At 47.4% G+C, this 12,517-nt stretch overlaps 1 protein-coding gene across 15 annotated transcripts in view; it reads right to left on the bottom strand.

The window, feature by feature from the left end:
- Positions 1 to 12,172, bottom strand: part of FBRSL1 (fibrosin like 1) — a 505,935-nt gene extending 493,763 nt beyond the window's left edge. For all 15 annotated transcript variants that reach the window (XM_083874230.1, XM_083874222.1, XM_083874217.1 and 12 more), the window contains exon 1: positions 11,099 to 12,172. In XM_083874230.1, the coding sequence (XP_083730356.1) occupies positions 11,099 to 11,392 (294 nt within the window). In that variant the 5' untranslated portion in view covers positions 11,393 to 12,172. The remainder of the gene's footprint in view (positions 1 to 11,098) is intronic.
- Positions 12,173 to 12,517: the final 345 nt, after the last annotated feature.

Below are 12,517 nucleotides of genomic sequence, written 5' to 3'. Positions count from 1 at the left end.
TGACATTCCTGGCCCTGGATTGTCTGCAGCATTTATTTTGGCAGTGGTGAAGAAAATCCACTGATGTATTTTGAGCAGGAAGCGCTGATCAGGAAAGCAGAGCCCTCGCTCCGGCCCAAGAGCCAGGCTTGGACAGCCTCCCCTGGAAACCCACACATGCCTGCTCCACCTGAGCAACACATCACCCTGCAATAGTCATGGGAAATTATATTAATAATCTGAAAATCCAGCAGCACGGCATATTTTGGAATCATATAATTCTTGTGCCTCACAGCTGCAGCACAAGAGCTACAGTGTCCAGAGACCAGCAACTTTATAAATATATAACCCTGAGCATCTCCAGGGCAGAGGAGGCAACACACTCAGAGACTCCACACCCCACCCATGTGCTTCTCAGGACACAACAGAGCTGAAGGTAAAAAACCAAAGATGCTCTCTCTGGAAACAGTTGGTGTAAACTGTGGGGATTTTCCCCCCTCCCTGAAAAAAGACCAATTTAAAAAAAAAATTCTTGGGAACCCACCAAGAAAACTGTATATAGCTGCTTGTCTGAGCTACCACCTGGGAGTTTACATTAGTTTACACAGGCCCCCTTACAGCAGTTCCATAACCTCTGGTTTGCAAACAGCCTGTCCTACACCTGCCAAAACACGGGGTCATTTTCTAACCAGGGCAAATGAGCTTGATGTTAACATGGGGCTCCTCTATCCAACAGCTGCTAAAAAGAGCATCTTCCCTTGCAAAAAGCCTAAAAGTTGTACAGATGATCTAGTAATGAGCACAGGAACCTTTTCTGATTGAGTCCTGTAAGCACTTTTGCCTGGATGCAGCTAAAATTTCAATTTCCAAGTTGCACGCCCTGTGTGACTTAGCGTCATCCAGTGACATGGAAGAAAAGTCACGTATGAGTATGCAAGAACTGTGTGAAATCAAGTTACAGCCCCTGTGCAGCCCAGAGGCTCCCACCTGTGTTCCATTACACCTCTTCCCAACACAAACAGCACTGGAAACACCAGAGCCTGTATCCACCCCCTGCACAAGTTACACAGACCCTGCAGCTGCAGCCACCTCCAGAGCCACGGACAGGAGCTGGGACACAGCTCAGCTCCACGCTGCCAGCCAGAACCTGCAGGGACAGGCTGAGAACAAACCCCCACCCGCTCCCCTCACTGCCAAACCCACCCCAGGGGCTGCCCAGGGAGTGGGAACAGGGCTCCAAGAGAGTTATCAGTTTGTCTGATGTAATCAACAACATTGCCATGTGCACGCTGACACGAATGTACAGATCTCTGTGGAGTTTGATGGATGAGCTGATGGCAGGCAAGTTATAAAATCCATCTGGTTGGAAAACCATTGTCATTTTCAGCTAAAAATCGCAGCAGCAAACTCTTATCACAACTTTGTATTATTCAAGTGCCAAACTAGAATACCAGAGTAAGTGGTGGTGTTCTTTCCTGGGGAGATCTTGCAAAACATTCAGTAACTCAACACTCTTAGCAGTATGACAGGGTTGGTTTGTTGTTGTTTTTGTTTTTTTTTTTAATGTACCAAGTGCTTAATTAAGCCTGAGAAAAAAATGGAAGGTGGTTTTTGCCTATCTTGCAACAAAACCTCTCTTGAGATATGTCTGTTTGCATCAGTAGGTTTTCCTAGTAAATTCATGAGCGAGTGCTGCTATGAGAAGCAAGACTGTAAATCCAGAGCATTAGGAAGGACTGATGAAACTTAGGGGAACTTAAGGAGCCCAGAGCCAAGGCCTGTATTTTAGCTCTGAGAGGAGAACTAGAGCTCAGGAAAATCTCAGGCTGCCTTTGCACCATCAGCAGTGCCCAGAGCAGGGCATGCCACTGCTCAGGACGTGCCACAGGAAAGGCTCTCACACACCTGTTGTGGGACAGAGGACAAACATTGCCCTAAGAGTTTGCACATGGAGATTTTGACATCAGAGGCTCTCCCAGCACCTCCTGCACAAACATAGCAGCACCACGTCAGGCTGGAGACAGTTCCATCACATCACGGGGTGACAGGAGTTTCCCTGAGCGGCACATCCAGCTCCCACCAGGTACCCCAGCAATGGCACAGCCAGGGTGACACAGGCAGTGATGAAAGGACTTGCCCAGAGCTCGGAGAGAGGAAACTTGTGGTGGAGTCAGAAAGAAAACCCCGTTATCTCAACTTCCGGACCCCTCTGCTTAACCGCCAGACCACAAAACACTTTTATTGTAGGATAACATTTCAACAAATAGCTATTTTCTCTTAGCACAAAACCCACTTTGCAGTTTTACTTTTAAAAATCCATTTTTACTCCAACTCTGTAGGACTCCAAGCCAGCCCTGTGACTCGGCATAAACAATTTCTCCCTCCTTTGCATGCCCCAGTTTTATTAAGTAATCCCCATAAAAGCAATTACTGAGCTTTGGACTGAAAAATAACTAGAGAAAAAAAAAAAAAAAAAGAGAGAGAGACAGCAAATTCTGCATATCTTCATTTGCATACGGATTCCCTCCCTCCCCCTTTCTAAGGTTTTTGCCATGAGGTCTTTTATGTCTCTTTCAATAATCATATAATTATATGATTCCTAAAGTACATGCTGGCAACACTTCAGGGGATTTTAGTCATTACAGGTGACAAGACTTTTCTCTCATGTCTAATGCTTGCTAGGATTTCCTTCCACTTCGTTCACAGATAAGATGAAGAACCAAGTGACACCCAAAACACTCTCACAGACAGATTTTGGGGGAATCAGCCCTTCTCCATTACAGATGCAAGGAAATGGGCAGAACTGAACTGGAATGAACTTGAACTGGGATGAAGCACTTTTTCAATTAAGCAGCCCATCATTTTTCCTAGGCACCACATCCAACTATTTTAATGGCTTTCACATTTTTCCTTTAATTTTACAATCTGAAAGAAATGCCAAGGTTCCATCAAGGACTGAGAATGCCATAATTCCATTTCTTCCAATGGCTGCAAGTTATTAACAAGATGTCAAAACATCATAATTATTTTATATCAAGTTTGACTGATTCCATAAACATCTCTTAGCTGCACACCATCCAGAGTCTCACTCCCCCTGAGTGCAGGTATGTGCTCAGGCTAAATGGAGTTAAGAGGCTGCACATCCTCTTCCACAGAGAGACATTTAAGAGCCACCAAAACATCAGCAGCAATAATGCATTTTATTACCTGATGCACTTGATGTCATTGTAAGCTTAGAGACATTGCTTTCCTTGAAACTCTTAGGGGATTTTCGCTCCTCTCTACAAATAAGAGCTCCCAGGGAAGAAGCTGCAGCTTCACTAAGCAACAGGAGGGGTTAAAGGAATGAGCTTGGTGTCCTTCAGCAGCTCTGAATTACCATTTGTTTCCCAACTTGGGCTGCACGCTTCCTCCTAACTTGAGCATCTCATCACTAAGTACAGGTTAGGTCAGGGACACCCTAGCATCAGAGTGAATCAATCTATATTTAAAATTGTGAGGGGGGAAAAAAAGCAAAACACCGAACAATTACCATCATATTTTTATGAAGCTAGAAAGAACATCTGTTGAAGGGCAAGGCAGCACAATGATATCAAACCACAAACACTCTGAGCTTCACATTCAGACTACAGGCACAACTGCACCATGCATATGTATTTTGTGAATTCCTCTCTATGACAACCTGTGCAGAGGAGAGAGCAAGGCAGGCTGTGGGCAGAGGAGAGGAGCCCAAGCGCAGCTCCTTGCCCTGCCGACCGTGCACGGCAGCCCTCAAAATAGAACATTTAACTTCAAATTGCCACGTTTGTGTGGCACTATAGATAGCCAGCACAAGATTAGAAAAGCTTTGCTCTGAGCACAAAGGGAGAGACAGGAATGGTGCCATAAGCCCATGTTTTGCAGCCAGTGGCGCAGGGAAATAATTTTGATCCCTTCAATCCCCTTATCCATGCCAACCACTGACCTTGCAGATGCAACTTTTGTTCAAGTTCAGTCCCTTTTTGGCTCGAAGCAAGGCAGAGCTACAAAGGAAACCCTCTCCATTCATCCTGGATCATCCAAGCGCTGTGCACACAGCTGCCCCCGTGCTCCTGTTAGCCAGGTAATTCTGCACTTCACATCCAGCCACTCGGTACAAAATAATTAAGCTGCAAAGGGTGACACTCACCTCCCTGCCTGTCTCTGGGGCTCGACACTGCTGGCCTGGCTGGGGCAGGAGGGAGCCCCACAGCCAGTGCAGTTCATACCTGCCCAGCTTTCACAACTCTTGCACCAGAGGAACTGGACCGACAACTACACACAGGTCGGGTTTGCCTGGGCGGCTCGGGAGCTGGTTAACCCTCGCCTCCATGTTAGTTTCTGGATTAAGAACCTAAAGGCTGATTCTCCTTTCAGCATCAGAGCAGTATTCTTAACAGCTCATCAGTTTTGAAAAAGAGACTATTTCTCAAGGAGATGGACCAGGGTTGGTAACACTGTGCTCCAACTCTTCTCTCCCTGAAGAGCACGGAACAGTCACAGCCCCCATTGTGCTGAACACAGTAGAGCCAGGAGATATTTAAACAGAAAGAGCCACTTCACCTACATAAAACTCTTTTATACATTTACCATGATAAACTGGAGGCATTAAAGTGCAGTGAATTGGAAATTGTTCTCACTTAGAGCTGGATGTTCACCTACAACCGATACCAAGATGCACACCCTACGCACTGTATTTCAAATCTTTATTAAAAGAAAAACAACAAAAATTGCACCAAGCAGGAAACAGCATTTCAGTTCTGCTGATACTGTTCTCTCTCAAATACTTGCTGCAGCACCACAAAGTACACAATATTTCCACAACCTGCACCACCAGGATAAAGCCCAGACATTGGAGAAGCTGAAGCAATAAGCAAATTTTGACAACGCTCCACCCAGACAGGGAGCACACAAGTCTGGGATCTGTGTGCATGCAAAGCCTGGCACAGGGGAGCAGCCTGCTGAGGCTGTGCCCAAAGAATTTCACACCTCACCCAAAGAAAGCAGGGAAGTGAAAGGGGAAAAAACCAAACCACCCCAAAACCTTTCTATCAATGTGTCTCCAGCCACAGTACTGCATCTCTGTACTGAAATGATTTTTTTTCACAAGTGCAGATGCATGACCATCAGCCCTTCTGCAGTGTAAGCAGGGATCTACCAAAGAAACAAGAAGAAACAGCAGGCTGATCTCATCCTACCCAGCTCCCTTCTTTACTGCTATTTTCCCAGAAAGTAACATTGTGACAGTCAGTCTCATTCTGAGAAATAACTGAGATAAATGATAAAAAGTGCATCTTCTTAGTATACTGAGGACAGTGAAGTTTTCAGTTCTTACTAGGCATGAAGTCAAAGGCACTACTGCAAGTAAACATTTATTACCTGAGTGAAGTGGAACACTAACTCTATTATATCCCTTTTATTACAAAAGAAATCTTACCTGTGCAATATACAGTATCATATTTTTTTAATATTACAGATTCTAATTAATTTAAAAACTGAATATATCTTTTGAATTTCTCTGTGATGGTTGGTCTACTTGACATTTCAGCAACCTTCACTTCATGTTTTGCCCCAGGTTTCAGAGTGCTCAAGAAAGCCTGAGCAGTTATACTATGGGAAACTACTTTGGAAAAATTGGTAGGATATTAAGAGGTCTTTCAAAATACCCAGATAGACAGATTGAAGGGCAATTTGAGTTAAAAATGAAACCTCAGGTAGGGATGAGGGTGACCCCTGAGCTTGGCTGGGATTACCAAGCAATTTCCTCCCTCCAACACCCCTGCAGCCACTTTAAGTGCATGAAAGGTGCCCTGACCTTGGCTGCAGGGATGGCCCCAGGCAGGGGCTGTACTTGCCATGCACCCCATCACTCTTTTAACCCTGACAGGTTTCACTGATGAGGCAGAGGATTCCCTACCCAGCAGAAGAGCTGGATCCTTCCTCACCACAGCCCACCACTCGACCAGGATTTGCAGGGAACCTTGCTCCCCTCAGCTCCTTGCCCAGCTGAGCAGACACTTGAGGCTTTCCAGAGCTCTCCCCCTCTGCTTTAATCACCTCTGATTCCTCAACAACAACAAAGATACCTTCAGTACTTTCTTCAGACAAGATGCAAAAAAAAAAAAAAAGAAAAAAAGAAAAAAAAGAAAAAAAGAAAATCAACAGCTAGGAGAACAAATCAATGGAGACTAGCAAGCCTTCAGAAAAACCAAAAGGCATTTAGAGCCTTTAGAGCATCATCCAGAAAATCATTAGCTTTCCCGGGGTTAAAAGCACATTTTAAGAGGAATAACTGGCCATCAGAAACACCAGCTTGATACACCATCACTTGACAATTAAGTAGAAGGAAAAAAATACTTAAATATCTAGAAACTAGTTTTAAAACATAAGCTAGCTACAGAAAAATCTAAGCTGCAAAGCAGACATAGAGAGAGATGGTGACAAATCAGAAGTTACATTGCTGGGTCAGTGGAGCCAGCATAAAACCTTTGGAACAGGAAGCTGTAGTTAAATACATTGCTTTTTTTTATCAATGAGAGATCAGAGCAACAGTAAGAGGACAGTGCACAGCACACATGTGAAAACAGCCTTATCAAGATGACAGCTGGAGAACTTATGGATTTTGTCCAGAAGTCTACTAGGAGAAATAGGCTTTCCAAACTCTGCTGCACTGAGGCACGAACAGCAGAGCAGGGACTGCGAGGCAGCGCTGCCAGACCTCTGGGTATGAACAGTAAGAGTGGGTAAAGCATTCATCTCCTTGGGGCACAGCTGGGCCCCAGCTCAGCTTGTAAGAGCAGCATCTCCACTCCAACACCCCGTGCACAGAGTCAAGGTCTGCCCCTTTTCAGCTCAGGGATCTGTGTTCGACACAACACATCATTCCACACACATCTGAGCACGGATTCCCCACAGGATTCTATAAACAGGTTAAACATTCCTCAAAGAAAAAAAAAAAAAAAAAAAAACCAACATACACACACACACACACCACTCAAAGTTAAAATTTCCATTCAGAGCTGCAAAGCTTTGCTGGAATCTGTAAAAATTATAAACAACAGCCAAGAAGAAAACACAACCCCTTGTCTTTTCAACTACTTTGGGAGAACAATTGCTCTCAAAGATCGCATTCATTAACATTCTGATGAAGTTCCCTTTTAGCGCTGTTTTTCATACTTGAAAGGAACAGCTATGATCAGAGAGAGCCCTCAACTACCGACTCACTCATTTAGATTCTCTCGCTCTGATTCACCAATCACCTTCAAGAATAATTAGCAGCTTCATCTGAACGTAATGAATATACACACATGCTCACATCCATACCATTCATTTCGGAAGGCGGGGAGAGGAGAAATCCCCCTTTCCTCAGCCCCATCAGCTCTCCTGACCCTTGGCACAACAACCATCCCCTGGGCAGCTCCAGCACCTGGAGACAACAGGAGCTGACATTGCCACTGACCACCTGGAGCCAAGAGGTCACAGCAAACTGCATTTCCAGGTTAAGTCCAAAGTCGTGGTGAGTGGCTGGGTAGTAAAAAAACCCAAGCAAAACACCACTAACACACACACGCATCAGCCGTAACCTGCGTGAAACCTCAGCTGGATTTCTACAGAAGATCCAGGGGAAGGAGGAGAAAGGAGAAGTTTTAACTTCTTAGACACACAAAGAGGCTGCTGCTTGTGTGTCTGTGGGGCTTTTTCTTTTTTACTTAATTTAAAATATATATAGACATAAAATCAAGTCAGTCTTTATTTGGAAGACGGTAGGATAGGAGATAAATAAGTCAAGTCACAAGTATCGCCGAAACAGGACACATGATTTTCAGATGACAACTGCCAAAGGAAACATTGCCACATGAGGTAAAATCCAAAATGCTTAAAATTCACACCAGAGAGCTAAAGGAGACCTCAAAGCCATCCCTCAGTATGAACCCTAACTGCTCGTACTCCCAGGCCAACACAAAGGAAGAACACATATATTTCTTCCAGAAAGCACCCTTTATTTATGGGAACACCAGCGGTGAGATTTTCCTTCAGCGGGGAAGGGGAATTCACAATACGGTCAGATACGAAGAAAAACAAACCAAAAACCACCTTACCTCTCCCAAACGATTCTGCCATTAAGTTCTACCCAAACACTGAGAAATTTTATTTCCAAGGGGAAACCCAAGGCTTAGTTACTCTATTAAACATAATCAACAATCATTGTAACATCAAGAAACAAACCAGCCTAGAACACCACAATGAACTACCAACATATGCAACAAAACCTCCTTTTAGGATTAAGAAATTAAATAAAATACTTTCTTAGTTCAGTACTCTCCCTAGGCCACGTACTCACTTCTACACTTTCTTCCCCCTCATGAGCATAGAAGATTCAATTCTTATTTATTTTTTTAAAAGCATTGCAGTAGATTTTAAATCCTCTTAAAAAACCAATGTACATCAAAATACAGATTTCCTCCAAAGCAGAACAAAACCACCTGTTGCAGTCAAGTTCACCAGAGAACACAGCTCCACACCACACAAAATGACCCTGGCATTTCAGTCATTTACATGGGCATTTACAGCTTTAAAGTACTTTTTCCTTAACCATCCCCTTCCCTTGCTGTTCCATCACATCTGCCAGACATCACCCATGGTGCCAGGCAGTGCTGCAGTCAAAAATCCAAACAGTGTAGAGCATTTTCTTCTTTCTAGTTTTACAGGGACTTAGGAAATGCACACCATCATTATGTGCAAGAACACAACCTCGAACATAACACACCTGGTTGGTGTGAAACAGGTGAATTCTGCTCACACTTCTCCCTCTGAGGTGTCAACCACCACGGTTGCAGAGGGGCACACAAGCTGTTTTCTAACATGTTGGTAAATACAGTATAAATCAGGTAATTTCAGGTGGTGTATTCCCACATGTTGGTAAATATAGTAGAAATCAGTTAATTTCAAGAAAGCAATCTAGTACATGTTGGTAAATATAGTAGAAATCAGTTAATTTCAGGAAGGTATTCTAGATGTTGGTAAATATAGTAGAAATGGGTTGATTTCAGGTGGTACTGAAGTTTTTTGCAAGAATTTTAAGGTGGATCATCTTGGGTTTTTTTTTATTTTTTCTTTTTAAAGAAAAATCACTAGTGCTTCCATAAACAGAAGTACCTTGGGGTGGCAGATATTTAAGGTCACTTTCTAACCCTGTGTACCTCATTATCAAGGTCTAGGTGACTCAATAACAAGGCTCACCCCATGTGAAAAACCCAGAGTTTTCCCCATCAGCCTGGAGGGACTGCACTACCATTTGAATTCTATTTCCTGATAATGTGCTCATCATGGTAGAAAATTTCTGCAGGAAGATGAATTTTACTTTCTTCCCTGACAGCTCAGTAGAGACTCAGGGGTTTAATTGGACCTATCTGCTGATGCATATTTGACTAAGAGCATGCCCAAGAAAAGAAAAAAAAAAAAAAAAAGGTTATAAAGACAGGTCTAGGGCTTGGTTTAGAGGCACACGAAAGCAGATTGCTCGCTCATTATCAGCTCTGCATACACAAAGTAGTTGGCTTTCCTGTTAGGACAACACCCCACAAATGACACCGCAAAAAGGCAAAGAAAAGCCATCACCCAGTGAACACAAACCTCCTTCCCTCTCCAGCACCTGCACACCCAGAGCTGCCCAGGGAGCGCTGGGCTCAATGTCCCTGCTGAGCAGAAGCCCTGGCTCCCCCAGCAAGGCAGGGACAGGTGGACACCACCACTGACACCAGGACAGGTGGCCAAGGCCACCGCTGACACCTCCACGGGCACACAGGGACCGTCCCTGGGACTCTGAGGAGTTGGTCCTACAGGCAAACAACTCCCAACAAGCAGGGAGCCACCAGAGGCCTGCCTGGGGAGCAGCAAAGCCCATGAACAAAATGGGACCTCTCAGTCTGAGCCAAAGACATTAAAGATCCCAGGGCTAATCAGAGTATTCATCAGCCCGTGCAGAACTCTTCCCTGCTGTAATACAGGTTAACAGATACACAAGTGGCAGGAAATCCAAAGTAGGAAGAGCATCCAAAACTTTGCCCATGTTTCCACCATGGTGTGTCAAAGAAAGTGGGAAAAAGCACCAGGATTGCTCATATTTACTGGGAATTCAAGTTGTTACACCCAACAAGCAACTTCTGAGGTGCTTCCTCTCCACAACTCACTTCTTCCCCTCGTACACAAAACCAAAATCAAAAGCCAAAGTCATAGTTTGTCAATGCCCCTCTGAAAATATTAAATTTCCTGCTCTGCTTAACTTAGCTCAGACAAGGCAGGCAGTATTTGCTCAGCAAATATTGTTTGTAATAAGTTAGACAAGCAATATTTTTTGCCAGCCTATTAACACCAGAAAAATATGTACAGTCAACAAGAGATGAAGAATTTGTTCAATTACTTCAAAAATGGGAATTACAACCGAGGGATTATTATCCATTTAAACATCTCTTTTCCACAAAATGTCAAACACTAGCCATTTGCTAACAATCTCCGGAGACAGATAAAGTAACATTTTGGCAATGCAAACACAAACTCCCGAGCTGGAGGAAGGGGGGAGTGGGAGGAAGGAGGGCGGGAGGGGGGAAGCTCCACCATTCACAACAATGCCGGACCATCCCAACACGCCAGGGATATTTTGCAGCCAATTAAAACCCCAAACAAACATCAGACTCGCCCGAAGTGATGGCGAACACCGGCCGGAGCCGGGCAGAGGAGGAGGAGGAGGAGGAGGGAAGGAGCAGGGAGAAGGAGAAGGAGAAGGAGGAGGGGTGGCAAGTTCCCAACAGAGCCGCGACCAGCGGGGCCGGCCCGGCTCCCTCCTGACCGCGGATCCCCCCGGGCTGACACCACGATTAATGCACCTTAATTGCTATTTGCAAAATTCAGCAGCCTCAAAGCGCCGCGCTTCCTTTCTCAAATCCTTTTTTTTTTTTTAATTTTTTTTTTTTTTTTTTCCTTTCCTTTTCCCCTTTCCAACCACCCCCCCCCATCACCACCACCACCACCACCATCCCTCCCCTGTGCCCCAGCCGCAGGGCAGGGCAGGGCAGGGCAGAGCCCCCCGGCGCTGTGCTCTTACCTCCAGCGCTTCCAGGGTGTTGAAGCTGGCGATGGCGAAGCCATCGATCAGATCCTCTTCCTGGGAGCTGGACTCGCGGCGGCGGCGGCGCGGGGGCCGTGCGGCGCGGGCGGCGGGCGGCGGGCCCCGCGGGGCGGTGCAGTTCTGGCCGCCGTTCTCCTTGCCGGGGCTCGGCTCCTTCTCGGAGCCCGAGGACGGGCTCTGGTTCCGCGGGTCGCGGGCCGCCGCCTCCCGCCGCCGCACGCGGTCCCGCTGCGACCTCGACCTCCGGCTCTGCCGGATTTTCCCATCCATTTCGCCGAAGAAGAAGTAAATTAAAAAAAAATTTAAAAATAAAAATTAAAAAAAAAAATTAAAAAATGAATAGGAGAAGGCCAGGCGCGAAGGGGGGGTGGGGGGGTGGGTGGGAGTGGGGGGGGCGCGGGGGGAGAGAAAAGTCGCCCCCCTCCAACTCACCGCTTCCCCTCTCCAAACCCCGGAGCCCTTAAAAAAATAATAATAATAATAATTAAAAAAAAAAATCAACAACAACAACAAAAAAAATCCTGCTGTTCAGAGCCTCGGATCCAGGGCGATGATAATCCACAGAGCAAGGCTGGGTGGCGGTGGCGGTGGGGCGAGCGGCACACACACACAAAAAATATTAAATCCACGGAATGACCTTGACAAATTTCCACCCCCCGCCTCCCCCCACCCCCCAAAAAAAGCAACGACGGGAAGAGGAGGGGAGGAAAAAAAAAAAAAAAAAAAAGAGAGAGAAGGGGGGGAAGATTTATCTGGATCAGGACGAGGACACCTCGGATTCACTCGGCGCGGAAGGAGAGAGGCAGATCCAGGAGGCTCGACCCAGCTCGGGATAATCCAGGCGCGGCGCCCCCTCCCCGGGGGCAGCGCCGCTCGGGGGCCCCGCTCCGGCCGCCGCGCACCGCCGGGGGGGCCGCCGCCGCCGCCGCGCTCGCCGCCCAACTTTCTTGCCGCGGAACGAGCGAGACAATCCCTGGGCAGCCCCCGCCGCCGCCCGCCGCCGCCGCCGCCGCCGCCCGCCGCCGCCGACCCCTCCTCGCTCGCCGGGCGCCGCCGGCGGCTCGCAGCCCCCCTCCGGCGCGGCGCGGCGCCCCCTCCGCCGCCGCCCGCTGCCGGATGCCGCTCGCCCGCCCGCCCCAGCCCGGCCGCCCGCGGCGCGGCGCAGCCCCGGCCCCCAGAAGCCGCTCAGTCGGCGCTGCCCGGATGCCGCCCCATTCTCCCCGAGCTGGGACGCGGCGCTAGCACCGCCCGGCCGGCCGCGCATGAGCAGGGCTGCCAGCTGCGCGTCATTCCCCGGCGCAGGCCCGGCCGTGCCCCCGGCCCCCCCCCCTTCCTCCTCCTCCTTCCCGCCCCGCCGCCGCCTCGCCTCCCCTCAGCGCGGGCCGGGGGCGCCGC

This window comes from Zosterops lateralis, assembly GCF_965231275.1.
Source record: "Zosterops lateralis genome assembly, chromosome: 17".
Taxonomy (NCBI): Eukaryota; Metazoa; Chordata; class Aves; order Passeriformes; family Zosteropidae; genus Zosterops; species Zosterops lateralis.
Note: the sequence above shows the minus strand (reverse complement) of the source record. Positions and strands in the feature narration are given on the sequence as shown.